This window comes from Saccostrea cucullata, unplaced genomic scaffold, assembly GCF_032062105.1.
Source record: "Saccostrea cucullata isolate Sc308-1 unplaced genomic scaffold, CSIRO_AGI_Scuc_v1 ctg44, whole genome shotgun sequence".
In the NCBI taxonomy this organism is placed as follows: domain Eukaryota; kingdom Metazoa; phylum Mollusca; class Bivalvia; order Ostreida; family Ostreidae; genus Saccostrea; species Saccostrea cuccullata.
The window spans coordinates 98895-125000 of record NW_026938421.1 but is presented as its reverse complement, the minus strand read 5'-3'; the positions used below and the strand labels follow the sequence as shown (position 1 = coordinate 125000).

The following is a 26106-nucleotide window of genomic DNA, read 5'->3' as shown; positions in this document are numbered from 1 at the left end:
CACCTTTGTTAATCAACAAGAAGGATCAACAAATGATGCTCAATTTTTTGCATATCATTTGAATTGTCTAAATAAAGAAAAGTAAACTTTAAAATTGGTTTAAAAAGTTAAAATTATGTCCATGTCCCTTTAAGAGGGGCAAGATCTTTTATTGCTTACTTTGCTTTGTAAATTTACTCTAGATAAGTTTCAGACCCTTATTGCTAGGACCTTCATTCCCTTCTATATCGCTGCATAACGTTGTCGATATTACATGTATATAAATACTACATGCAGTTAAAAAATTTCACTATTGTTAACCACGACTAAACCCTGTGGTTTTTTTTTTTCTTCAAACTAAATATCAATTAAACATATCTGACACGCATGGAGCAAGTGTTATGTACGACCATATCTGTGTTTTTTTTAAAAAATCGTTTGAACGATTTAACTAATTGTTTGTACGATTTAACAAATTGTTTGTACAATTTAATAAATCGTTTGTACAATTTGTTTGTTAAATCGTTTGTACAATGTATTAAATCGTTTGTACAATTTATTAAATCGTACAAACAATTTATTAAATCGAACAAATAATTTTTTAAATCGTACAAACGTTTCTTAAATCGTAAAAACGGTTTCCTAAATTGTTCAAACGATTTATAAAAATCGTACAAATTATTTTAATAAATCGTATGAACGATTTAATAAATTGTACAAACGATTTAACAAACAAATTGTACAAACGATTTATTAAATTGTACAAACGATTTATTAAATTGTACAAACGATTTATTAAATCGCTCAAACGATTTTTAAAAAAAAATTCTACATTGTTAAAATGGCACGAATACGCCGTCGTAGTTATGCGCTCATAAACTCGACGCAATCAATATTTTTTGGGATAACACCCGTCGTCATGCAATTTTGACCGTTACTATACTGGAGGGTGAATAATTTGGCGATGGCTCAAGAAAAGATTTCGAATTTCATTATAAATACGATAAATTTAAAATTCAAATGGAAAGAGTATGACACAGAATAATTCGAAACACGAAAATTTCTTTCATATCTTTAATTTTTAAAACAATAAAACCATTCTTACCTTGTGTTCAAATCTTCAAAACGTAAGAGATGGAGGCCTACGAACACCTGGCGGAGAGATCTGGAGGCAAACTTCAAAAGAATGGGGAAGAATTGGAAGGAGGCAGAAAGCATTGGTCAAGATAGAGGGGCCTGGAGGGATCCTGTCAGCGGCCTATGCCCCAAAAGGGATAGTAGGCATAAGTACGTAAGTAAGTAAAAATTCAAATCTTTTTCATGTTTCGTCAAACGTACAGCATAATCTTCGATAAAATTCATCAGAGAAAATTTTGTCGTTACTCAAAAAATCAGTGCTCCCTGTATTTAGGAACTTTTAAGATGATTGCTTTAAGGTCTTCATTATACCCCTGCTGGAAAAGTGGGGGGAGGGGATTTGTCCGTCCATCTGTATGTACCCACCCGTCCATATGTTACGCTTTGGGGATACCCATCTCTTATCTGCAACTTTCATGGAATCTTTGTTTCAAAGTGCCATTGTGCAATCCTCTTTGTATCTTTAGATCGGATACACATTACGGGTTTCCCATAGCAAAACACGTACACTGCCATCCTTACTATAATATTGCAGGCTACCCATCTCTTATCCACAACTCCTAAATCGTTATTACATAATGCCATTGTACACTTCCTATTTTACTTCTTGATCTGACTCTTATTTAGGGTCCCCAGAGCAAAATATAAATTTTGCCATTATAGCTCTATAGGAGGAGGGGGCTATCTCAGTACCTCTAGTTTGCTCTGCGCCCTTCTGCACATCTACAGGAAACGGCAAACATTTCTATTGTAAAAGGCCTGGAAAACAAACAAACTTCGATCTCAAAAAATCTCTAAACAATACAAATATGTGATGAGGACATACAACATGGACACCTGGTAATTCAAGAGGTTGGACCAGGTCCTGTGAAGATTTGACTACTGCGTTAAAAGTAAGAAATAAATCAGAAAACCGGCAGCTTTGTAGAAAAACCCAGTTTGGCTCCCATTTGGTCCCTAGGGTAAAAAGATCAGTATCTAAACCGGATTGCACATCTAAAGGACACCAGCAATCATCGTTCTAAAGATGATTGAAATACTGCTCAAAATGTAAGAGGAGTTCCAGAAACCAGGTTTGTGTAGAAAAACGTTTTTTTTTCGACCCTTGTTAATCCTCGAGTTAAAAAAACAATTCTGAAACTTCATTGAACATCCACAGGACACCATCAACCATCTTCCAAAAAATGATTGGCTGCTGGGTAAAATATAGGAGGTGTTCAGAGAGTCAGATTTGGATGGGAAAAAAACGTCCAGTTTGACACCCCCTGGTAAAATGGAAAATTCAGACAACTTAATGCTATCTACAGGTCCCCATCTATCACATCCCAATTGTTTGATTGGGTACTCTTAAAATAAAAAAAATTTGAGGAAGAGGAGAGTGTGACAGACGGCATTCAGGGTATGACAATAACTTTCTTCAGAAAGTGCTGAACATTATAATTGAGAAATAAGATATCATTTTTAGAGTATCATTGGTATATGACATAAAGTCTGTCACGTGATCAGATTCTTTGGCGTTATAGTATGTTTGATCACGTACTGACTTTATTTCATATCTCCAATGAAATTCTAAAAATGATATTTTATTTCTTATATTTATATTTTCATTTTCTATTCGTTTTTGCCTAATCTGTTAATTCATTATTTTTATTTCAATACAATACAGTGTTACGAAGATGTAAAATCAATGTATTGTTCCATGAAAAGTTATTTTAATCATTTTCCACAGGAATTAATGTTAATAAAAAAAAAAACAAGGAAAAATGGGCACTATTTAGACTTTGTTATGGAAATGCAACATAACGTATCTACGACGTCATAATCTTAACTTTCCAAATGACTTGTGCAGTTTGCTTTCCATACGCAAGAAAGATATATCATTTGACCAACTACATGTCATAAAGAATTGAATCTCAATTTAATTAGTATTGTTATATAAGGATAGACATAGGCAAATGTATGATATTGACTTTTGAATGAAAGAAGATTATTAATATGACATAATCGGAGTGAATCACTCTGATGTTAGAGGTCAATTCCTTGCCACAAAAAGAAGGCGACACATTTTAGAAAGTATATCACTTTTGACTTTGAATATGCAGTTTAGAAACCATGAAACATAAGAGTTACAAAATACATGTACTACATGTATAAATTATTGCATCCCAACCTCTAAAACACCGAAAGCTTGGGACCACAATTCCTTAAACTTTCTTGTTTATACATGTAGTACCGGTATAATCTAGATAGTTTACTACATAGTATTTAGTAATATCATCAAAAACAAAGACTTATAAATGTTTTTAATTTAACTTTTTACTGTTCAGTAGCAATTTGTACAGTATAGTGAAATTGTGTTACTCTCCACCAATTCCTTTCACAAATGATTTCCTTATCCTTTTTTGTCATTTCCCAGTATACATTGCATCTAAAATTATAAAAGTAGAGGAAACGTTAAATAAATTACCAAAAAATTAAGTGTTTAAATAAAAAAGAAATAAATTGAATCTTACTGGCGTGAATAGCTATCACAGCAGAGTGAGCATTCTGAGGAATTGTTATTCGAGCCTTTCCATCCGAACGTACTGCTATTCGTATTCCTGAGCAAAAGTTATGACTACCGGATATGACATCACAATATGTGCCTCCCCGAAGGCCTGTCTGTAAATAAGCGTCAAGGTTATAGCTCGATTCAGCATTTATTGCCACGAAACCTTTAGATCCAAGGGAAAAGGCAATCTGATTTGCATTGTTTGACCACCAGTTGTGAACACTAGTCCCATTGACAGCTTCTCTGAATTTTACCATTTTATACAATGCATTCAGTCGATGTTCACATGTCTGCAAATAATATCAAAAAGCTATTTGTCAACAAAAATTAAAGGCTATACAATATTTGAAATAAACAACAAATAAATATAATATAATTGCTTGGATTAAACAATTAACAAAAAACATACCCATCCTCCTGTGCAATCTCCATTGGCGTTTACAATGACATCTGCCGTCGTCATATCTCTGTTGTGAGGGGGCCCATCCCAAACACTACGGAAGAAAATTATTGTGTAGAATTAACAAATTATAAATATTTCTAAATAGCTTTGGTAAATCTAACACGTAAAACAAGTGTTATAGAATGAATTCCGTAAACAGCAAATAACTTTTACCCGGGTATTTGAGAGAAAGACCCCTCTCTCTCCCTTTGTCAGTCTATCTGTCAGCGCCTCTCTCTCTCACCAATTCCTTTTTCTATGTATACTTACTTCCTATACGAGTATCCACTAAACACACGTGGGATTCCGTAAGGATAGGCCAGCAGTAGGACATTGAGGACCTCGTACATTCTCCGGTCAGATTGAGTAAATACTGGGTCTTGATTTAAAAATATTTAATATCCTTTAAAACATTAATTAAAAGACACCGATTTTATATCAATTCATGAATTTGTTGTGAATTATTTGACATACGTGTAATATGTCTCCGTTTTACTTGGTCGTTTAATGAATGATGACGAAGTAATGCTGTGAGTGAATATAATGGGTCTGTGTTGGAGAAATATTTAATGTTTTAAGGGTAAAATTTGAATGAAAAAAATATCATTAAAATCATTAATTAAAAGTCAGCGATTTTATATCAATTCATGAATTATTTTACACACGTGTAATATCTCTTTGTTTTAATTGATCATCAATGAACGTCACTACGTTGCTTGGAGACGGCATTCCACGTGATGTTCCCCAGTTCGAATGGAAAGTCTTCAAACTGCGATTTCTATTCGAGGTGAAATGATAAAGTAAATATAAAAAATATATACTTAAAGACTTTATAAACCATCACAAAGTATAGACATTGCGGTTACCTTATCAGATCTGTTATAGTAACCCCGTAGTTTTCATACTCTACTTTGCCTATACTGAAATATTCAGACATCTTTACAGCGTCTCCCGGTTTGTCATCAAATTCGTGGTACAGGAAAGGTCGAACCATATTGCCATTTACCGAATTTACATCCTTCAGTCTGTCAAAAATTGAATTGAGTTGCTCGGGCCACATGTATTTTGCACTGCTGATTCGAAATCCCGAAACTCCGAGATCTATCAATTTATTTAGAAAATCGACAATTGAATCCTGAACAAAGGGTTTTCCATGGTTAATGTCTGCCTTTCCCTCTAATTGACAGTTCCGAACTTCCTCTGAACTGGAATAGGTTTCTATGTTTAGATCTTTTGTATGGCAATGAAGTGAGTCGTGAAAATCCCATCCGCCATAGGGAACAGTCGGGTAGGTTCGCTGTTCTCCGTGGTAAACCGAGTGTCCGGTACCGTAACCATGGTGATGAACATCAGTCATGTGATTAATGACTATGTCAGCATATACACTGAAATTTGTAATCAGAGGACAAAACATCTTCGCAATTTGCCGCGGTGATTGTTTCAAGAACAATAGTCTTTCTGATTTTAATTTCATCAGTAATAGCTATCATTTACATGTATTACTGGTAGTTCTCGTGAAGATTAAAAAGAAATTAATGTATGTAAAAATTTAATTTGTTCAAAGTATACTACAGTACCTGACTTGTACGTTGTTACATCTCCTGACCATGTCGCGAAATTGGCTTTCATTTCCACTCCTAGTTTCTATCTTGTAAGAAACAGGTTCATATCTTTCTAACCAAGGACGATTATGGGTACTGTTTACAATTATGCGGTTTTCATTTGGAGGCGACACCTTTGAAAAGTCAATGTACAATCTGTTTAAAGAGTTAATTGTATTTACTACATTGGTGGTCAAAAGTTTCATGCAACATATCTTTAACAATTTCCCATTACGTTAACTCTACATACAAGAGGCACACGGGCCTTATAGGTCATTTGAGTATCATGTAACAACTTTCCAACAATTCAGTTTGATTCATGTTTCAAAACAGAGGCCACGAAAATCACGATTTTGACAGAGACATCATTGCTTTTGAAAACTTAACACTTAGCATGATTACTTCAAAAGGTTACTTTTACCCAGAGGTAGATCAGAGTAACAAAGAGAAAATGCATTTCCACTCTATAACCAGTTGTGCATCCCAACCCACAGGAACCACTGAGCCCGGGGCATCATAAAAGGTTGATTAATACCAAATAACAAATTGAAAGCATTAATATATTTTTAGACTACTGTAAAATCACCATATTTCCTTGGGGTCAAAATTTTCGAGGTTTGAATCACCCCTGACCCAGGGGCCCTGAAATTAACCATTTTGGAAGAGGCACCTTTTTTCATCATAAATATGTACTTAGATCATTGGCGTAATATCCGGAAGAAAAGATTTGTATAGAATTAATGCATTTTCACTATATTATCATTAGAGTCCCACTCTAACACCAACACCAATACCCCTGGCCAAGGGGGCCTGAAATTCACAATTTTGGAAGAAGCAACCTTCCTCATCATAACTATGTACATGGTTAATTAATTTAATACCCAGGAGAAAGTTTTTAAAGAAATTTAAGCTTTGTCACTATATAATCAATAGAGTCCCACCCTAACATCAGAACCCCTGACCCAGGGGCCAAGAATTCACGAAATAAAAGAGACATTCTTGCACATTATAACTATGTACTTGGCTCGTTTGTAAAATACCTAGGATCGAGCAAAAAAGAAACATTTCAAAGAAATAAAGCATTTTCACTTTATAAACAATAGATCCCCGTCCTAACACCAGAACCCTCGACCATGCGGGCATGAAATTCACAATTTTGGAAGAGGCAGCCTTATTCAATCTAATTATGTTCTAGGTTAGTTTATTAAATAACTAGGAGCAGAGAAGAAGATTTTCAAAGAATTCTTGTATTTTCACTATATAATCAACAGAGTTCCACCTTATTACTAGAATCCCTGACCCGGAGTCCATGAAGGTCACAATTTTGGAAGGAGCAGTCTTATTAAACATAACTTTATACATGGTTAGTTTATTTAATGCCCAGGAGCAGAGAAGAAGATTTTCAAAGAAATAAAGTATTTTCACTATATAATCTATTTAGCCACGCCCTAGCACTTGAACCCCTGACCCAGGGGCCATGAATTTCAAAATAATGGTAGGACTCCATGCTGTTTACAATAATGCCAACAGTTTGACTGCTTGATGTCCAGGAGTATTTAAGAAGAAGATTTTTAAAAATTGCACTTATTTCAGTGGTTTTGGTCCCACCCCTCAGGCCCCGGGGGGGGGGGGGGGGCAGGGACCATGAAATTCACAATTTTTGTTTCCCTTTGTCAGTTGAAGCTTTGTGCCAAAATTGCTTGAAATTGGTTGAGCGGTTGCAGAAAAGAAGCTAAAAATATTCCAAAGTTTACCAACGACGCACGACGAAAACAGACAGCAATAGGTCACCTGAGTTTATTCAGGTACCTAGAAGTTAAAAAAAAGTAATAGCTCTGGTACCTCCGCTGAAATTCGACATTTTAAATTTAAACTTTTAGTACTCTAATTTGTTTGTTTGTCAGAATCGAAACATAAAGTTGAATTGTATCTAACCTGAACAGCACAGAAGTGTTTGGGACCTAGGAAATTCTCGCACTCCTTGGCAATATCGTCCCATTTCCACTCAAAAAGTTGTACAATGACGTCAGTTCCGGGGCGGAGACAGACGTGTGTCTGATAAGTAGTGGATTCAGCAACTGTCAAAAAGCATGGTGTAGCATATCCTATTATTAACCGTGAAGAAGAACTTTTCCATACTTACAAGTAAATTAAAGGTATAACAAACGAAAATATATAGTTAGTACATTCTTAGACTCATATCGCAAGCTAGTATGTGAAACATATGGAGATAACAAACAGTATTTAAGATCAAAAGTCCATAAAACAATACAAAATATGAGCAGAGCAAACATGGAACTCCAAAACATCAGAGGTGGAATTAGATGCCATGGAGGAGTGAACATCCTTTGCCGACCAGTCGCACCCAGGATGTGCTCCATGTCATTATCGGGAAATAACGGGAATATCCGTCGCCAATTCAGTGTATAAAGACTAACAATTAGTATGAAAAACGTCATTCAGCATTTGACTCAATGATTAATTGTAGTTGCTGACAAGGTCATTGTATCGATCATAGAACTTACGAAGTAATGATTTTAAACGAAACTGCTGAAATCTTTGTTTCATCAACTTGGCAATAATTTACCTCCTTTTATATACTATATTGTTCATACGAAAAACAGTCCTTGCCTATCGAATCAATTGGGATACTAAGTATATAAACTCCGTATGCAGGTGAAGAAGGTATATTGTATGTATGTCACGATTCATACCAAGTCCTTTGTCGTTTTATTCAATGTGGATAAAGTAGTGGTGCCTTCTTTTTATCATATCTGACATGTTTAAAGTCTAAAGTAAACGATATTTTAAGGATTAAAAATTATACGTAATTAGGAAATTCAATTAATTGTTTCTCTAAATGTAACTTGGCGTTGTTTCATAACAAATTGCTTAACTAAGGACATATCTCTTCCTCAGCTTGCTTTCACTTGGCAGCAGAACAAACATCATTTTCAATTTACTCCTTTCTTTCATTAAATAACCAATCCTTCACTAAAATAATCAATCCAATTACATGTAATTGATTGAACTTCTGGCAAGCCCTTTGTCTTCAGAAAACTTGTACAATTTAGAGCATACTATAGAATTGCCGAAATATACGTTAAACTTTACGCAGTTCGTTGCTCGAGTACGACTAAGTCAACCATTTTTTGTCACAAGTCCTCTGCAAAAGATGACACAACATTTGCTATTTAAAGATCATGTTAATGGCACTATCTGTGCCAAATTTTATTCTGATAGGAATTACGGTTTTGTAAATGAAGAAAATGTTCACGAACTTTTTGACACCCCCTTGTTTGTTTATAAAACATTATTTGATGATGTATTTTGATTAGTTTTATTGAATGGCATAAAGAAATGAAACTCTAATCTCTCCTTCGATCTTGGAATCACTCTTCTATATTTTCATTTAGCTTAGTTCTTCGAAATTATTCAAGATATGTGTGTGCAAGCCTATGCACTGATAAAAAAAAATTCAAACTGATTTTTTTTTTACATTGACCTTATAAATGACCTTTTACGTTATTTTTTTTTAATGAAAAATGTTCTAATATTACATTCCTGTGACTTTGGGGTATGCTTTAGATTAAAATGTGAAGGTCTCAACTGAACACATGAAATTTTAATGGTGGTGTATAATCACTTGCTGTATATGCAAACAGCTTATGATTTCTATCCTTAAATTACTAAACAAATTTATTCCCTGCTATTCTAATCTTTTTCTATATCATTCATCAATAGCTATCATTTTCATATTATTTTGACAATATAATTTCTTAAACATATAATTTAAAGTTTTCTAAATGAAAAAAAACAACAAAATTTGAAGCATGTATATGCATATTGTGCATTACAATACGTGTATACTAACCTTTGAATACAACATAAATAACGGACACTACCACTAACGTTTTCACAGAGGACATTTTACTGGCAGGAAGTGATATTAAGATGTGTAGATTTCCTAACCTGTCAGAGATAAGTTTTTCTCACCTGTATACATCCTGTGCAACCATGAAATGTTGAACCTTAACTTAGTAAAAGCTATAATCATACATAGCTGCAACACTTCGGTTCCACATGATATGTGGGTGTGGGTTGTTAACTAATTATACTTTTAAAAAGTAATCAAAACAAGAGGTCCATGGGTCAGCTCACTCACCTTACTATCTTTGGCTATTCTGTTCTACTAGATTTCCCCTTTTGCCATACCTATTGTGGCTCTGCCCTACCCCCAGGGGACATGATTTGGACAATTTAGAATATACACTGCCCCAGGATGCTTCCACATAAGTTTAAGCTTTTTTGGCTCAGTGGGTTTTGAGAAGATCTTAAAAGTTTCCTATATATTTCTATGTGAAACGCTGATTGTCCATTATGTCTCTGATCTACATATTTGCAACTATACATTACATAAGTATGCTTCTTTATATGAATATGACAAATTTTGGCTTTGTTCTTCTTGAAATGAAGATTTCTCCAATATCATACATGTATATATTTCTACGTAAAATTTGATTGTCCATTGTGGGCTCAACTCTACTCCAGAGGTTATAATTTGAACAAACTTGGTTCCACACAATCTGATGATACTTCCATGCAAATATGACCAATCATGATACATGTTTATTCCTCTCTAAAACTTTGACCGTCCATTGTGGCCCCTCTTTACCCCCGGGGGTCAGGATTTCAAAACAATTTAAACTACACAACGTGAGAAAGTTTTCACAGAAGTTCTCTATCTCCCTGGCCCAGTGGTTCATGATAAGAAGATTTTTAAAAGATAACATAAATTTTTTCATTGATTTTTAATTATATCGCCTTGTGAGAAGGATCGACCCTTTACTTGAACAAACTAGAATCCTCTTCGCCCCAAGAATACTTTGTGGCAAGTTAGATTGAAATTATTCGCCCAGTGGTTTTCGAGAAGTCGAAAAGTGAAAAGTTTACAGACAGACAAACAGATAAACGGACAAAATGTGATCAGAAAAGCTCACTTGAGCCTTCGGCTCAATTGAGCTAATAACATACTACTTGGCGTACTTTTATAGCCTTAAAAAATGATGTAAAGGTTATAGGCCAAATTCTGTCCATTCTATGGGAAGAAAAAACACTGTTGAAGGGTCGATTGTTGGTTCTGATGGAGGTCCGGTAGTTCTTTCTTCTCGCACAATGCCTTTTACCCACTTAAAACCCTTTTCTCTATTGCTTGCATAATGTACATGTACTCTCATAGACCTGTTTCTCATCCAAGGTATCAAAGTATTAGTATGACATCATCTTCCGTCTGTTATTTTCATTTAAATACGTTTTATTGTTTTTAAGCCAAAAACAGTTCAGTAATTTACATGTAACTGTATAAAGTAAGTTTTTAAAATCTGTCCATCCTTAAAAATAATGGACGGTATTAAATAATTCATTAGACAGCTACAGGTAAGTTACTATATTATGAAAACATATATAATTTTGTTTTCATTGCAAACAACCTTGACCTGAGACTGTCCAATAAGAAGACATAGCATGCATAATTAATACAATGGATAAGAAACAGTTCAAAGACAGTACAGTAGGATTTTAATAGAGTATTAGTAAATTTGACACAATATATATTTAAAATTAGATATGGATTGACCAACAGACATAAGCTGCCTACTGGAGTCTTCCAGTAATTCAAAGCAAACTGCATATCACAAGAAGCGAACAATACAACATAAAATACATCAATTTAGAATACTAGTATCTTTTTATACGAATATGATTTGCGTTTCTTTTTTATTGCATAAACAAGATAAAAATAAAAGCTTCTTTCTTAAAAAAAAAACATTTATAAGTTGTATTTGAAGTAATTTTTTTAACAGTCATTCCATAAAACATTGGGATGTATGTAGAGCCAACAGTTTTTTTTTTCACGATGGGCCGTTTATATAATAATGCTCTCAAAGTGCTGGCAGGATGATATATCTTTTTTATTATGTTCTTTTTCCACATTTTAATCTTGCACTTATGAAGGAATGCTTGAGTTTTCAACTAAATAAATATCAAAAAATGAAATACCATTTGAGAAACATTTATTCATTACTATTTTTAACTGGACAATACAACACATGCGGTCTTTTACAATGGTCTTAGGATGTGTTTCATCTGGGGAAAAAGGAAAGAAAATAAAATTAACATTTTATTATGACGCTTTAAAGCTATTTAAAATTTCATACAACAAACGTGGCAAAATGTATTTCAGTGTTTACCTTATTTTCTTTGGCCCAACAAACGACATTGTGTAGTGAGGACTCGAAGAGCTTGGGTCAGCTTTATGTAGTTTTCATCTGAGGAACACGAGGGTACGGATCCCAGGCAAGTCTGTCCCCTTCTGGAGATTCTGTCAAGCGTGGCAAATAAAACAGAAACTACTTACTGATGGACCTTGTCTTGTATCACCAAACTGCACAAAAGTTTACTTACAGAAAAAAATGGAATTGGATCATTTTTAAAGAAGATTTTTAGTTCATTGTAGTTGCATTGTGTGTCCAATGTTGAGAAAGTCTATCCCGTTACAAGCAGTTATTGAAATGCCTACTCATAGGTGTCGGAACCGGGGGGTAGGGGGCTACGGCGGCTTAGCCCCCCCCTTCCCCATTTTTTAATAAAGATAAACATAATATAGACATTGAAAGTTGGGTTTTGCATTTTTTGTTGGTTTAGCTCCCCCCCCAACTCTCAGTTTGCTTCCGACACCTATGCTACTATTGCGTATCTATTTAGTACAAATGTCCACTTTACCCACACATCTTGGGCAATGCTGTCAAGTCGCCACTTTGGAGTCGTGTTGTAAGTGGCTGTAATTCCAATACTATTAAAGCGCAGGGATAGAGCTGTAGGGTACAACCTAAAACAAACAGACAAACCTTGTGGCAAATGAATCGGTAACAGACTTTTTTTCAAAATTTAAATATTCTCCAGCAATATACAATGACATAGCACGGGGGTGGGAGGTGGTGGTAAGGGACATACGCAAGGTACCTTACCTACTGATAATTTTTCAAGATATTCTTTATTTAAACTTTTAATACCATTACATATTCTCATACAAAAAATCAGCATGCGTTACCAGGGGTTTTGAAAAGATTTCAAATTATGAAAATTTTTGCATTTTTCGAAGAAAAATGTACAAAAATTACAATACATAAATCCCTGATTTTTTTGCATCAAAAATTGTTTTAGAAGAGGTATACAAATCCATATATAGACATTATAAGTATTGAACATAGGTCCTTCATTTACTGGAACTCTTCAACTCCAGGGAAGAACCAAATAAAGTTCAAACTACGACGTTGCGTATTACCTTAAAGGTTAACTTTTCTTTCAGTAACATTTTTTTTACCCCTAACACACTACATATTACCCTTCACTTAATTGCGATGAACATTTACTTTAGTACACAGTTATGTGTGGAAAAAAAGTGGAGGCACAGCCGGGACCCCCCCCCCCCCCACTCTACTTGCTTGAAATATTATGGGGAAAACATGAAATACTACCCAATCATTTCTCCCTTAATCATACATTTGGTGCTTATCAAATAACTTTAGACTGAGTTGAATGTTTTCTAATGACAATAGTTAGAGGTATCAGATTTTAAAGGCAAAATAAAAAAATACAAACCACTTGGTGCTGCTGTCACCTTCTGGCTTACAACAGCAACCAACAAGCCAATGAGAAGTCCTTTTGCCAACATTTTCAACACAACTGTATGCTGCGAAGTAATGGTCAACTAGCGCCTTTCTCAATCTCCTTATATACTTTTACGGCAGCATTTGGAATAATTGAGTAAATCACAATTTTTAAATTAAGCCCGGAATGACCATTCCCAAAGGTTAGGTAAATGTTGAACTATTTTTCCTCATTATAATTCACGTTTAGAAATAATCACACTAATTTCCAAAATGGTTTGCAACAAATGTTAAATGTACTACATTCTTATACTGTACAATGGGATTTAACTGTAAATGTAGAAAAAAAAAAACAAAGATTGTTGTATTCAGAAATGGTGGAAAATTGAAACTATCAGAAAAATGACATTACTGTGGGCAAGAGATAGATATTATGAATCGATTGAAATACCTTGGTATGATGGTTAACAATAATGGATAATTTTTTCAGGACTCAAATTCACTTTTCTGATCAGGGTAAAAAGGCCATGTACAGTTTATTCAACAAAATGAAAGATCTGATTTTTTTAATTTCACAAATGTATGTACAATAAAGTGCAATGACAAATCGACAATTACTTTATACAAGCTAATTCAGAGAGTTTGTGCCCCCCGCTTAGGGAAAAAATTAAACCATGCGCAGTTCGGGGGGGGGGGGGGGGGGGGGTCGGATCCCCTGACTGAATTTGTAGAATTATTGAATGTATACATGTATAATGAAGCAAATCAAATATACCAATGTGGATATAAAGATTTGATTGCTTATTCTTTATTATGTGTATAGAAGATTCTATTTATCACACTGTAATGATGATTTTATGAGTTTGTACAAGCCAGACCTCATAAATTTTTCATTTCACATGCTGAATACTATCATTTAGTAAAAAAAAAGTATTTCGGAAAAAAAAAAGAAAATGGATCGACTAGGATTCGTACCCGGGACCTCTCACATGTGACGCGAGAGACATACTATACCACGTATCCGCTATGAACTGGTGAAAATTATATGCAAATATGAAGTCACATACATGAATATATTCACGTTGGATATTGTCAAAATTTTACACAATACATGGTATCTAATTTAACCTTTATTAAACAGTTCTAATAGATGTAATAAGAATACTAGAGGTACTGTGAGCGATGAGCTCACTAAATGATACCCCCCGCCTCCCATATGGTTTTAACTGGTGAAAAAGTCCATGTTTTCCTGTGGCCGGGAAACCCAAAATATGTGTCGAATCAAAAAGTAAAATAGGAGGTGCACAATGGCAATATGTAATGATTCTGTGAAAGTTTCATCAAATTTCATTCAGTGGTATGAGAGGAGTTGCGGATAAGAGATTGGTATTAACAGACGGACGGACGGACGGATACCGATGTATATACCCTCCCGCTTTTCAAGCGGGGGGTATGATAAAGTCCGCCGAGAACCTGTTTTATACGTAATAACTCTCCTCGTGCCCCTGCGCTAAAAATAGCGACATGTATAATACAATAAATACCAATAAAACAAACAGGGCGGGACACTTTGAGAGGAGTGAAAGAGGTCCTTGGGAGTTTTGGTATAAAATTACATTGCAAAAGCTCAAAATCTTCTTGAAATATCGCCCTGAAAAGATAGTGTTAGACACAGAGAGAATGTATAAATTAACGACCTTGAACTTTGACCTTTTGACCTCAAAATCAATAGGGGTATTCCTTAGGCCACAGGGAGTTGTTATATAAAATTTCATTGCAAAAGCTCAAAGGGTTCTCGAGATATCGCGCGGAAACGAAAGTGTTATAACAGACAGAATTTACGAATTTATGACTTTGAGCTTTTGACATTAAAATCAATAGGGTTCTTCTTTGGTCCATAGGGAGTTGCTATGCAAAATTTCATTGCGAAAGCTCAAAGGGTTCTGTGGAAACGAAAGCGTTACGGACAGACGGACGGACGGACAGACCCAAATTAATATCCTCGACTTTTCAAGCGGGGGACAAAAAGCATATACAGTGCAAATAAGCAAAGATCTTGTGATTGCTGATTGAGAGGAAAAAAAGGGTTGTTAACTAATTATACTTTTAAAAAGTAATCAAAACAAGAGGTTCATGGGCCAGCTCGCTCACCTGAGTAACTTTGGCCATTCTGTTCTACTAATTTTTTCCCTTTGTAATACCTTTTGTGGCCCTGCCCTACCCCCAGGGGTCATGATTTGAACAATTTAGAATATACACTGCCTCAGGATGCTTCCACATACTAGTAAGTTTTAAGCTTTTTTGACAGTGGGTTTTGAGAAGATCTTAAAAGTTTCCTATTTATTTCTATGTGAAACGCTGATTCTTCATTATGGCTCCGATCTACATATTTGCAACTACATTACATTAGGATGCTTCTATATATAAATATGACAAATTATGGCTTTGTTCTTCTTCTTGAGATGAAGATTTCTCCTTTATAATATATGTATATATTCTATGTAAAATTTGGTTGTCCATGGTGGTCTCAACTCTACCCCAGGGGTCATAATTTGAACAAACTTGATTCTACACTACTTCTATACAAATATGACAAATGAGGATACATGTATATTCCTCTTTTAAACTCTCTAAGACCGTCCATTGTGGCCCCGGTTTACCTCCGGGGGTCAGGATTTGGAAAGAATTTAAACTACACAACGTGAGAAAGTCTCCACAGAAGTTCTATCTCCTCTGGCCCAGTGGTTCATGAGAAGATTTTTTTAAAGATGTAATTAATTTTAACATATCTCCTTGTAAGAAGGATCAGCCCTTTATTTGAGCAAACTTGAATCCGGCCCATTCACCCAAGAATACTTTTTTTTGTAAGTTTGATTGAAATTATTGGCCCAGTGGTTTTCGAGAAGAAGTCGAAAATATGAAAAGTTTACAGACGGACAAACTGACAAACGGACAAAATGTGATCAAAAAAGCTCACTTGAGCCTTCGGCTCAATTGAGCTAATAACATACGACTTGGCGTACTTTTATAGCCTCCAAAAATTTAGTAAAGGTTATAAACCAAATACTGTCCATTCTTTGGGAAGAAGAATACTGTTGAAGGGTTGATTGTTAGTTCTAATGGAGGTCCGGTAGTTCTTTCTTCTCACACAATGGACAGTTTGAAGTCTTTAACCTACTACAAACCTTTTCTCCATTGATTTTTATAATGTACATGTACTCTAATAGATCTGTTCCAAGGTATCAAAGCATTAATATGACATAATCTTCAATCTGTTATTCCAATTTTGATCCGTTTTATTGTTTTTAAGCCAAAAACAATTCAGTAATTTACATGTAACTGTATAGTAAGTTTTTAAAATCTGTCCATCCTTAAAAATAATGGACGGTATTTAATTATTCATTGGACAGCTACAGGTAAGTTATTGTATTAAGAAAACATACATAATTTTCTTTTAATTGTAAACAACCTTTACCTGAGACTGTCCAATAAGAAGACATAGCATGCTTAATTAATGCAATGGATAAGAAACAGTTCTAAGACAGTACTGTATGAATATAATAGAGTATTAGTAAATTTTACAATATTTATTATACCCCCGCTTGAAAAACGAGAGGATATTTAGTAATCGGTATGTCGTCCGTCCGTCCGTCTTTACGTCCGTCTGTCTGTACGTCCGTCCGTCCGTCTGTCTGTTACGCTTTGGGGTACCAATCTCTTATCCGCAACTCCTCTCATACCACTGAAGGAAATTTGATGAAACTTTCACAGAATCTTTATTACATATTGCCATTGTAACCTCCTATTTAACTTTTTGATCCGACACATATTTGAGGTTTACCATTGCAAAACATGGAAATTGCCATTTTATACATATGTATTTGAGGCGGGGGGTATCATTTAGTGAGCTTATTGCTCACAGTACCAATAGTTTAAAATTAGAAATTGATTGACAACAGACATTTGCTACCAGTGATTCAAAGCAAACTATATATCACAAGAGCAAAAATTACTTAGAATATCTTTTTATACAAATATTTTTTGTTTTGGGGGAAAAAATTCATAAGCTGTCTTTAAAGTAAGTTCTTTAGAAATTATTCGATAAAACATTGAAGTATATGAAAATTCAATAGTTTTTTTCACGATAGGCAGCTTACGAGGGTTGATCCAAAAGCTCGTGGAATTTCTTTATATTTTATTTATCATACACACCGCTTGAAAAACGGGAGGGTATATAGTAATCGGTATGTCCGTTCGTCCGTTTGTTGCGCTTTGGAGTACCTATCTCTTATCCGCAACTCCTCTCATACCACTGAATGGAATTTGATGAAACTTTCACAGAATCTTTATTACGTAATGCCATTCTGCACCTCTTATTTCACTTTTTGATCTGACACATACTTTGGGCTTCCCACAACAAAACATGGACACTCCCATTATATTCATATGGGAGGCGGGGGTATCATTTAGTGAGCTCATTGCTCACAGTACCTCTAGTTATACCCCCTGCTTGAAAAGCGGGAGGGTATATAGTAATCGGTGTGTTCGTCCGTTCGTCCGTCTGTACGTCCGTCCGTCTGTCTGTCACGCTCTGGGGTACCCATCTCTTATCCGCAACTCCTCTCATACCACTGAAGGAAATTTAATGAAACTTTCACAGAATCTTAATAACATATTGCCATTGTGCACCACTTATTCTACTTTTTGATCCGACACATATTTTGGATTTCCCGGTCACAGCAAAACATTGACTTTGCCATTAAACCATATGGGAGGCGGGGGTATTATTTAGTGAGCTCATTGCTCACAATACCTCTAGTTTAGAAGTGAAATTTGTTGAAAATTACAAATGAGAATATAGACACTTGTTGAATATTTTAAATAAAAATATTTTAAATATTTGTGATAGAAACTCTATGGCAGTTGCCATAGAAACTGATGTTTGGAAATGCGGGGGAGACATTAGCGCTTTTATTATCATTATACCCCCGATTGAAAACCGGAGGGTATATAGTAATCGGGATGTCCGTCCGTCTGTTTTGGTTACCTATCTCTAATCCGCAACTCCTCTTTTACTACTGAATGAAATTTAATGAGACCTTCAGAGAGTCTTTGTTATATATTGCCATTGTGCACCTCCTATTTTACTTTTTGATCGGACACATATTTTGGGTTTTCCAGAGCAAAACATTGACACTGCCATTTTTCTGTAATAATGAAGGGTACCCATCTCTTATCCGCAACACCTCCTATACCACTGAATAAAATTGAATGATACTTTCACAGAATCTTTATTACATAATGCCATTGTGACCTCTTATTTCATTTTTTTGATCTGACACTTATTTCGGGTCTCCAAAAGCATAACAGGGACTTTGTCATTATAATCATATGGGAGGCGGAGGGTATCATTTTAGTGAGCTCGTTGCTCACAGTATCTCTAGTTTTAATTCTTAATACGTGAGATGAGCATAAAACCGCCCTATGTGTTATATAAAACGAAAATTATGTCATTATTACGATTGCTTGATCTTGTATAAACCTTTGTGTGAAAGTTGTACTGGATATTTCGTTTATTAGTTGATGAGTCATTGTTCATCTTTAGATTGTTAGACAGCGTTAAATTTCGGTCAAGTCGTAAGTTTTGTGAAAATCCCGGATCACTTTTTCTTCAACGCATGTATTATTGACACAGGCTTGAGAAAATGCATTTGGTTACAGGTTTTCCAATGGTGTAAGAAATTTAAGTAAAATAAGACGTTGATTAAAGGTGTGAGCGCCTTTTGTCTGTCTGTAAACTCTTTTAAGTGCTCACCCCCTAGACAAATTAAAAGCGTTAATAAACGTTGTCACTTGACGTACTGTTCTTGACATTGCTACTGAAATTGGAACATCATATGGAAAGATGGGGTGTATTTTGAAATATGAGTGAAACTGAAGATAAGTTGGTGCGGGGGGATACCCAGGTTTTACTTGAGAAAAAAAACGGAGAAAAGAGCAGCATTTTGTAGAATTACGTATTGGAATTGGACATTAGGGTTGATGCGCCTGTTATGTGACGTGACATACCTTACTTGACGTTACGTCGATGTCTCCCCCGGGTTTCACAACTATCCATTTTCAGGAAGCTCGTGTGACTTTATTGGTGATTGGAACGTGGTGACATTTTCCATTATTGTTGCATTATGACTTAATATTATAAATATGCCTTTTGTTTGCTTTCATCAAATCACAATAAGATTTTAGAAAGAAATTCCTCGAAGTTTTGGATCAACCCTCGTATATAGCCCTACTCTCAAATTCCTGTAGTCTAATATATCTTTTTATTACGTTCTTTTTCCATATTTTAATCTTGCACTTATGAAAGAAGAATACTTGAGTTTTTGACTAAATAAATATTTAAAAAATTAAATACCATTTGAACGATATTTATTCACTACTATTTTTAACTGGACAATACAACACATGCGGTCTTTTCGAATTGTCTAGGATGTGTTTCATCTGGGAAAAGAGAAAATACGTAAAATTAACTATTCATTAAGGTACTTTAAAAACTATTTAAAATTTCATGCAACAAACGTGGCAAAATGTATTCCAATGTTTTACCTTATTTTCTTTGACCCAACAAACGGCATTGTGTAGTGAGAACTCGAAGAGCTTGGGTCAGCCTTGTGTAATTTTCGTTGGAGGAACACGAGGAGGGTACGGACCTCAGGCAAGTCTGTCCCCTTCTGGAGATTCTGTCAAGCGTGGCAAATAAAACAGAAACTACTTACTGATGGACCTTGTCTTGTATCACCAAACTGCTCAAAAGTTTACTTACAGAAAAAAATAATGGGACTGGATCATTTTTTAAAGAAGATATTTAGTAGTTGCATTGAGTGTCCAATGTTTAGGAAATCTGTGCTGTTATTAGCAATTATTGAGATGCCTACAATGGTGTATCTATTTAGTACAAATGTCCACTTTACCCGCACATCTTGGGCAATGCTGTCAAGTCGCCATTTGTGAGTCGCGTTGTAAGTGGCTGTAATTCCAATACTATTAAAGCGCAGGGATAGAGCTGTAGGGTACAACCTAAAACAAACAGATAAACCTTGTGGCAAATGAATCGGTAACAGACAGTTCTTTCAAAATTTAAACATTCTCCAGCAATATACACAGTGACACAACACTGGGTAAGAGAGGGGGGGTGTGTGTGAAAGGCCAACTTTTCTTTCAGTACCAATTTTTTTTTACCCTAACATACTACATTGCCCTTCACTTAATTGCAATGAACATTTGCTATAGTACACAGTTATGTCTGGGAAAAAAGTGGGGGGGGGGAGGGGGAGGGGGCTGCCCCCGATGCTAAGTGCTTGATATATTATGGGAAAACATGAGATACTATCCAATCATTTTCCCCCCGGAAAATCTTTAATTATACATTTTGTAGTTATTAGATAACGTTTGACTGAGTTGGATGTACACCGACATATACTTTACTTATAAGTTTTTGGGTGAATAATTTACAATACTTTTGGATGGTAAGAGCATTTAGAAAAAACAGAGGTTGAAAGTATAACATTTAATAATCTTTTTTTATTTCTTGAATTGAACAGCCAGCTTGCAAGTAAACAAAAATGTTTAAGTATTTTATAATGGCTAAACGATTTATATAGACATTAATTCTTTAATTAGAGTTATACAGAAAATTGATAATCTTGTTAAATTGGTTGAGAAAATTAAAATATAACAAAAGCTTTTTCAAAAACAGTGGAAAAACTTTCAACATGGGTGTATGTAACTGTCTGAAAGATGCAATTAAAAAAACAATTCAACTGTAATTCTATTGAGGTAAACCCATGGGAAGCCCTTTTACTATTCATTCGTGAAATTAAAAAAAAACTTTTAATAAGAGAGATATCTCTCGAGCTTATAGAGAGATATCTCTTTAGCTTTAATAAAGATATGTTTTTGACTTATAGAGATATCTTTATATCTTCGAGATATATCTCTTTTTGTAAGATATATATCTCTTTTACTTAGAGAGATATCTTTATAAGCTAGAGAGATATCTCTTCAAGCGATAGAGATATCTTTTTTAAGCGAGAAAGATATCTCTTAAAGTAAGAGAGATATGTCTTAAACAATGTCAAAAGAGATATCTTTCTTAGATAGAGATATATCTCTTTAGATTTTCAAAAAGAGATATCTTTCTAAGCTAAAGAGATATTTCTTTTAATGAAATAGATATCTCTTTTCCAGTGATCCTTAAATTAAAATAATTAAGTCTCCCCTTCAAACCGAAAGCGAAACAGGAAGTAAAGTCTCTGGAATATTTTCGCTGTTATACGAAAAAGACTGAGCATGCAATACCAAGAATAATATATGTACTATGTATGGCAAGCCCTTTACTATTTATTCGTGAAAGAAAAATTTTCTTTCAATAAGAGAGATATCTCTCTAGCGTAGAGAGACATCTCTTAAGCTTATCGTGCTATCTCTGTGACTAATAGATATATCTTTATACCTTAGAGAGATATCTCTTTAAACAAAAGAAATATCATTTTTTGTAAGAGAGATATCTCTTTTGCTTTGAGAGATATCTTTATAAGCTAGAGAGATATCTCTTTAAACGAGAGAGATATCTTTTAAAGGTGGAGAGATATCTCTTCAACAAGGTTGAAAGAGATATCTTTCTTAGTTAGAGAGGTACTAGTATCTCTTTAAATTTTCAAAAAGAGATATCTTTCTACGCTAAAGAGATATCTCTTTAAATGAAAGAGATATCTCTTTTCCGGTGATCTCTAAAATAGAATAATCAATTCTCCACTTTAAAACGAAAGATTGTATGTTGTTTAACGTCCCTCTCGAGAATTTTTCACTCATATGGAGACGCCATCACTTGCCCGTGGAGAGCTACAAATTTTGTCCTACTCGGCACTCAGGGCCATTGAGCAATGAGGGATCTTTTTGGTGCATGCACCTACTACGACACGGGGCCTCGGTTTATACGGTCTCATCCAAAGGACCGGTCTTCACTTCCCACATTGGGATTCGAACCCGTGACATAAGGATTTACTCCTTACTTCGCGACTCTAGAGCAGACGCTCTATCCACTGCGCCACGCGGGTGACTCTAAAGAAACAGGAAGTAAAGTCTCTGGAATAGTTTTGCTGAGCATGCAATACCCAGAATAATATATGTACTATGTAGACAAGAATGCTACAAATCCCTTGTTTGAAAAACAAATAATAATGGCAACTTCGTTGATCAAGTGCTAAAAGTTTAATATTCAGGAAAACGAGAGTAAGCATATTCATATAATCTCTAATGCAATGGACCGAATTTTCTCAGCTTTTCTCAGCTTTTGAAATAATCAACTAATACTAATTTGAAATCTAGACAACACTGAATGTCATGTTTAGTAAAGCTTTAATGTAGAATACTGTATCAGGAATATGTCGAAATTTAAAAATACTTTAATGTACTTCCGTGAATGAAAGCTTACTTCCGGTAAGGGAGAAGTCAATTTAAATGGAATTTGAATAAAAATAATGAAAGAGATATCACTTTGGAATAAAGAGATATCTCTTTTTTCTTGAGAGATTTCTCTTTTATATACTTTTGAAGTATATCTCTTTCACTTTAAGAGATATCTCTTAAGATAAACTAAGAGAGAAATATTTTTTTATTTTAAGAGATATCTCTTTAACTGGGAAAGATATCTCCAAACGTTAAAGAGATATCTCTCCAAGTGAAAGAGATATCTCTTTAACGTTCAAAGGTCTCTCTTTTCATAAAAGAGATATTTCTAAAAAAAAAAAAAAAAGAGAGATATCTGTTCAAGTGGAAGAGATATCTCTCTTATCAAAAGAGATATCTCTGTAACTATAAGAAATATCTCTTTCTATAAGAGATATCTCTTAAAAATGAGAGATATCTCTGTAAGTTGGGTGATATCTCTATTTTTAAAGAGATGTCTCTCTAAATTGAGAGATATCTCTCTAATTTTAAATCTAATTTTCCGAATGAATAGCAAAGGGCTTGCCATAACTATGTAGACAGAAATGCTATAAATCCATTGTTTGAAACAATATTCCTTTTACTTTAAGAGATATCTCTTTAACTTGAAAAGATATCTCCAAAAGTAAAAGAGAAACATGTATCTCTCTAGGTGAAAAAGACGTTTAGAGACATCTCTTTTCACGAAAGATGTATCTTTTCAAGTAAGAGATATCTCTCAAGGAGAAAGAGATATAGCTGTTCAAGTGGAAGAGACATCTCTCTTATAAAAAGATATATCTCTCTATAAGAGATATTTCTCTAAGTTTAAGAGATATCTCTTTCTCAAAGAAATATCTCTGAAAAATGAGAGATATCTCTTTAAGTTCGGAGATATCTCTATTTTCAAGAGATGTCTTTCTATAATGAGAGATATCCTCTGTAATTGTAAGATAAAATCTATTTTCCGAATACATAGCAAAAGGGCTTGCCATATAAACTGGTTAAAAGAAATGAAAAATTTTCAGACGTTCCGAAAACTGCGCATGTCAAACATCTCAGCATTTTCACCGGAAGTGGCCTATTACACATTTAATGCCTTAAAAGTGCACAGTCTGAATGCGGAAAAATGTCCCATTTGTCACTACCATTTTTTTCAGTCATCGCCTCTATACAAATACACAGATTTAAAACAAAAATGCTAAAAAGAAAACAAACAACAGAATCTAACAAAAGTATTTCGGGATTGCACACAGGGACAATTAGTATAGATATCATATGCTTTACACCACCGAAGACGATTTTGATTTTATTTTTTGCTTATACTATCAAAGAATGTCAACTTTACGAAAACCCATTGGGCTCATTTTCGAAGGTTAAAAAAAAATAAAATTTTCGCGTTATAACGCGAAACTTTCACGATATAACGTGTAACTTTCGCGAATAAACGTGTAACTTTCGTGTAATAACGCGATACTTTCGCGAATAAACGCGTAACTTTCGCAATATAACGCGAAACTTTTGCGATTTAACGCGAAAGTTATAACGCGAAACTTTCGCGAATAAACGCGTTACTTTCGCGTTATAATGCGAAACTTTCGCGAATAAACTTTTGCGATATCACGCAAAATTTTCGCGCAATAACGCGAATTTATTTGCATAAAGTAATGTTTTCAGTAACCTTGATCTTCACTGACAGATAAGAACATGAACGCTGACATGATCTTTCATGAATTTATTAATAAATTATCATTTCCTCAGAAGATGTCCTGGAGAAAGAATGCGAGAATGGTTCGAATTTTTTTAGATTTCAAAACCCTACCAATTAATAAAATGAATTTACTTTCTTGTATATGTTTTTTAGTTGTTAAATTCAAGAAAATCTTTAGACTGATTATTTTTTTGAAGGAAAGTCTCCACTTGACACTTTCTCAAGCATTTTTTATCAGTAACATTCACTACAATTGTACCGCTAATAAATAATTAAATTAAATTAAAAATTATGCCTTGTAGAAACATAGCTTAAAGAGAGTGAACAGTGTGTCATTTCATGAGTTTAACGTGTCGTATGATGTTTTTAAGTAATAAATATAAATGAATATTGTTAATTAGAAATTGATCGTGGAGGAGGGGTCTACTTTTTCTTAATTTTTCTCCAATATTTATATATCTGAGAGATTATTGAAAAGTTTGTGGACTAGCGCCATAAATGGAAACTATTAAGGATCTAAAGCAAACAAAGTTTTTACACTTTGAATTAATTGTCAATGTTTTCGTGGGCAACGGAATGACAACGTGGCGCAACCTCAAAATACGATGTCGTATTTCTACAGTGAATCTAACGGAAACAAATGAAAATTTCACATCCAATTTTCACCCATGAGGTGGGACACAATTGACAATTTTACCTTATTTTGTTAATTTTCTGAGATCTTAACAATTTTATTTCAAATTCTCTTGAGAGTGTAAAAGAGACGTCTGAAAGGGTTGGATTCAATAGCAAGAAAACTTAAAATGTAGCTTGTGATGGTCCAAGATCAAAATGGTCGTTTGCTTTTCTTTGCAATGAATAAACCAGATCACAAAATAAAAAGGAAGTTAAGACTTATGCAGATGTAAATGTCTTGGTTTAACAGCAAAAGTTTCGAGTTATAAGGCGAACGTTTCGCGTTTATTCGCGAAAGTTTCGCGTTATAACGCAAAAGTTACGCGTTTATTCGCGAAAATTTCGCGTTTATTCGCGAAAGTTTCGCGCTTATTCGCGAAAGTTTCTCGTTATTACGCGAAAGTTTCGCGTTATAACGCCAAAGATTTACATTTTTTTTAACCTACGAAAATGAGCTCATTGGGCTTTCGTACAACTTTGAGTTTTTTTTAATAATTAGTATAAATTTATTTTTGGAAGGAGATTTATTCTATATTGTCTTTCATTTTTATCACCAAAACTAATATAAAATTTTTGTGGAAGTGCTCTTTTTTTAAAAATAGTATTGCATGTTTTTTGATCTCATATTTTTAATGACCATAGTTAAAGGTTTCAGATTTTGAAGGCGAAAATTTTTAAAAATACAAACCATCTGGTGCTGCCGTCACCTTTTCGCTTACAACAGCAACCAACAAGCCAATAAGAAGTCCTTTTGCGAACATTTTCAACACAACTGTATGCCTGCGAAATACTAGTCAACTTGCGCCTTTCTCAATCTCTTTTATAAATCTTTTTTTTTTTTAAATTAAGCCCGGAAT

The 26106-nt window shown here is 34.4% G+C and overlaps 1 protein-coding gene and 2 long non-coding RNA genes across 4 annotated transcripts in view; all 3 read right to left on the bottom strand.

Moving 5' to 3' along the window:
• Positions 1-13495, bottom strand: part of LOC134250164 (uncharacterized) — a 16269-nt gene extending 2774 nt beyond the window's left edge. Inside the window, exons 1-4 of one of the 2 annotated variants that reach the window (XR_009988439.1) lie at positions 13370-13495; positions 12491-12596; positions 11959-12089; positions 11765-11854 (exon numbers count right to left, since the gene is read on the bottom strand). This is a non-coding gene — a long non-coding RNA (uncharacterized LOC134250164). Of the gene's footprint in view, positions 1-11764; positions 11855-11958; positions 12090-12490; positions 12597-13369 lie in introns of those variants that run through there. The other variant, XR_009988440.1, reaches the window with a different exon arrangement.
• On the bottom strand, positions 3415-9652 carry LOC134250155 (alpha-amylase-like). Its single transcript, XM_062732508.1, has 9 exons — positions 9585-9652; positions 7646-7788; positions 5687-5844; positions 4976-5494; positions 4775-4887; positions 4380-4488; positions 4077-4161; positions 3630-3957; positions 3415-3544 (listed from the first exon to the last, which is right to left on the bottom strand). The coding sequence occupies exons 1-9, from the start codon at positions 9637-9639 to the stop codon at positions 3522-3524; spliced, it is 1533 nt and encodes a 510-aa protein (XP_062588492.1). The 5' UTR covers positions 9640-9652; the 3' UTR covers positions 3415-3521.
• A 6294-nt stretch (positions 13496-19789) lies between the features above and the next one.
• LOC134250154 (uncharacterized) lies at positions 19790-26075 on the bottom strand. Its single transcript, XR_009988437.1, has 4 exons — positions 25938-26075; positions 20349-20454; positions 19984-20117; positions 19790-19878 (listed from the first exon to the last, which is right to left on the bottom strand). It is a non-coding gene; the product is annotated as an uncharacterized LOC134250154 (long non-coding RNA).
• Between the last annotated feature and the right edge of the window lie 31 nt (positions 26076-26106).

Excerpts from the sequence above, each read along its gene's own strand:
- LOC134250155 (XM_062732508.1), bottom strand. The coding sequence starts at position 9,639 with ATGTCCTCTGTGAAAACGTTAGTGGTAGTGTCCGTTATTTATGTTGTA. Across the intron at positions 5,845-7,645 it reads AACACTTCTGTGCTGTTCAG|GTGTCGCCTCCAAATGAAAA; the intron begins GTTAGATACAAT and ends GACTTTTCAAAG. Across the intron at positions 4,489-4,774 it reads AAAACAAAGAGATATTACAC|ACCCAGTATTTACTCAATCT; the intron begins GTGTGTAAAATA and ends TTTTAAATCAAG.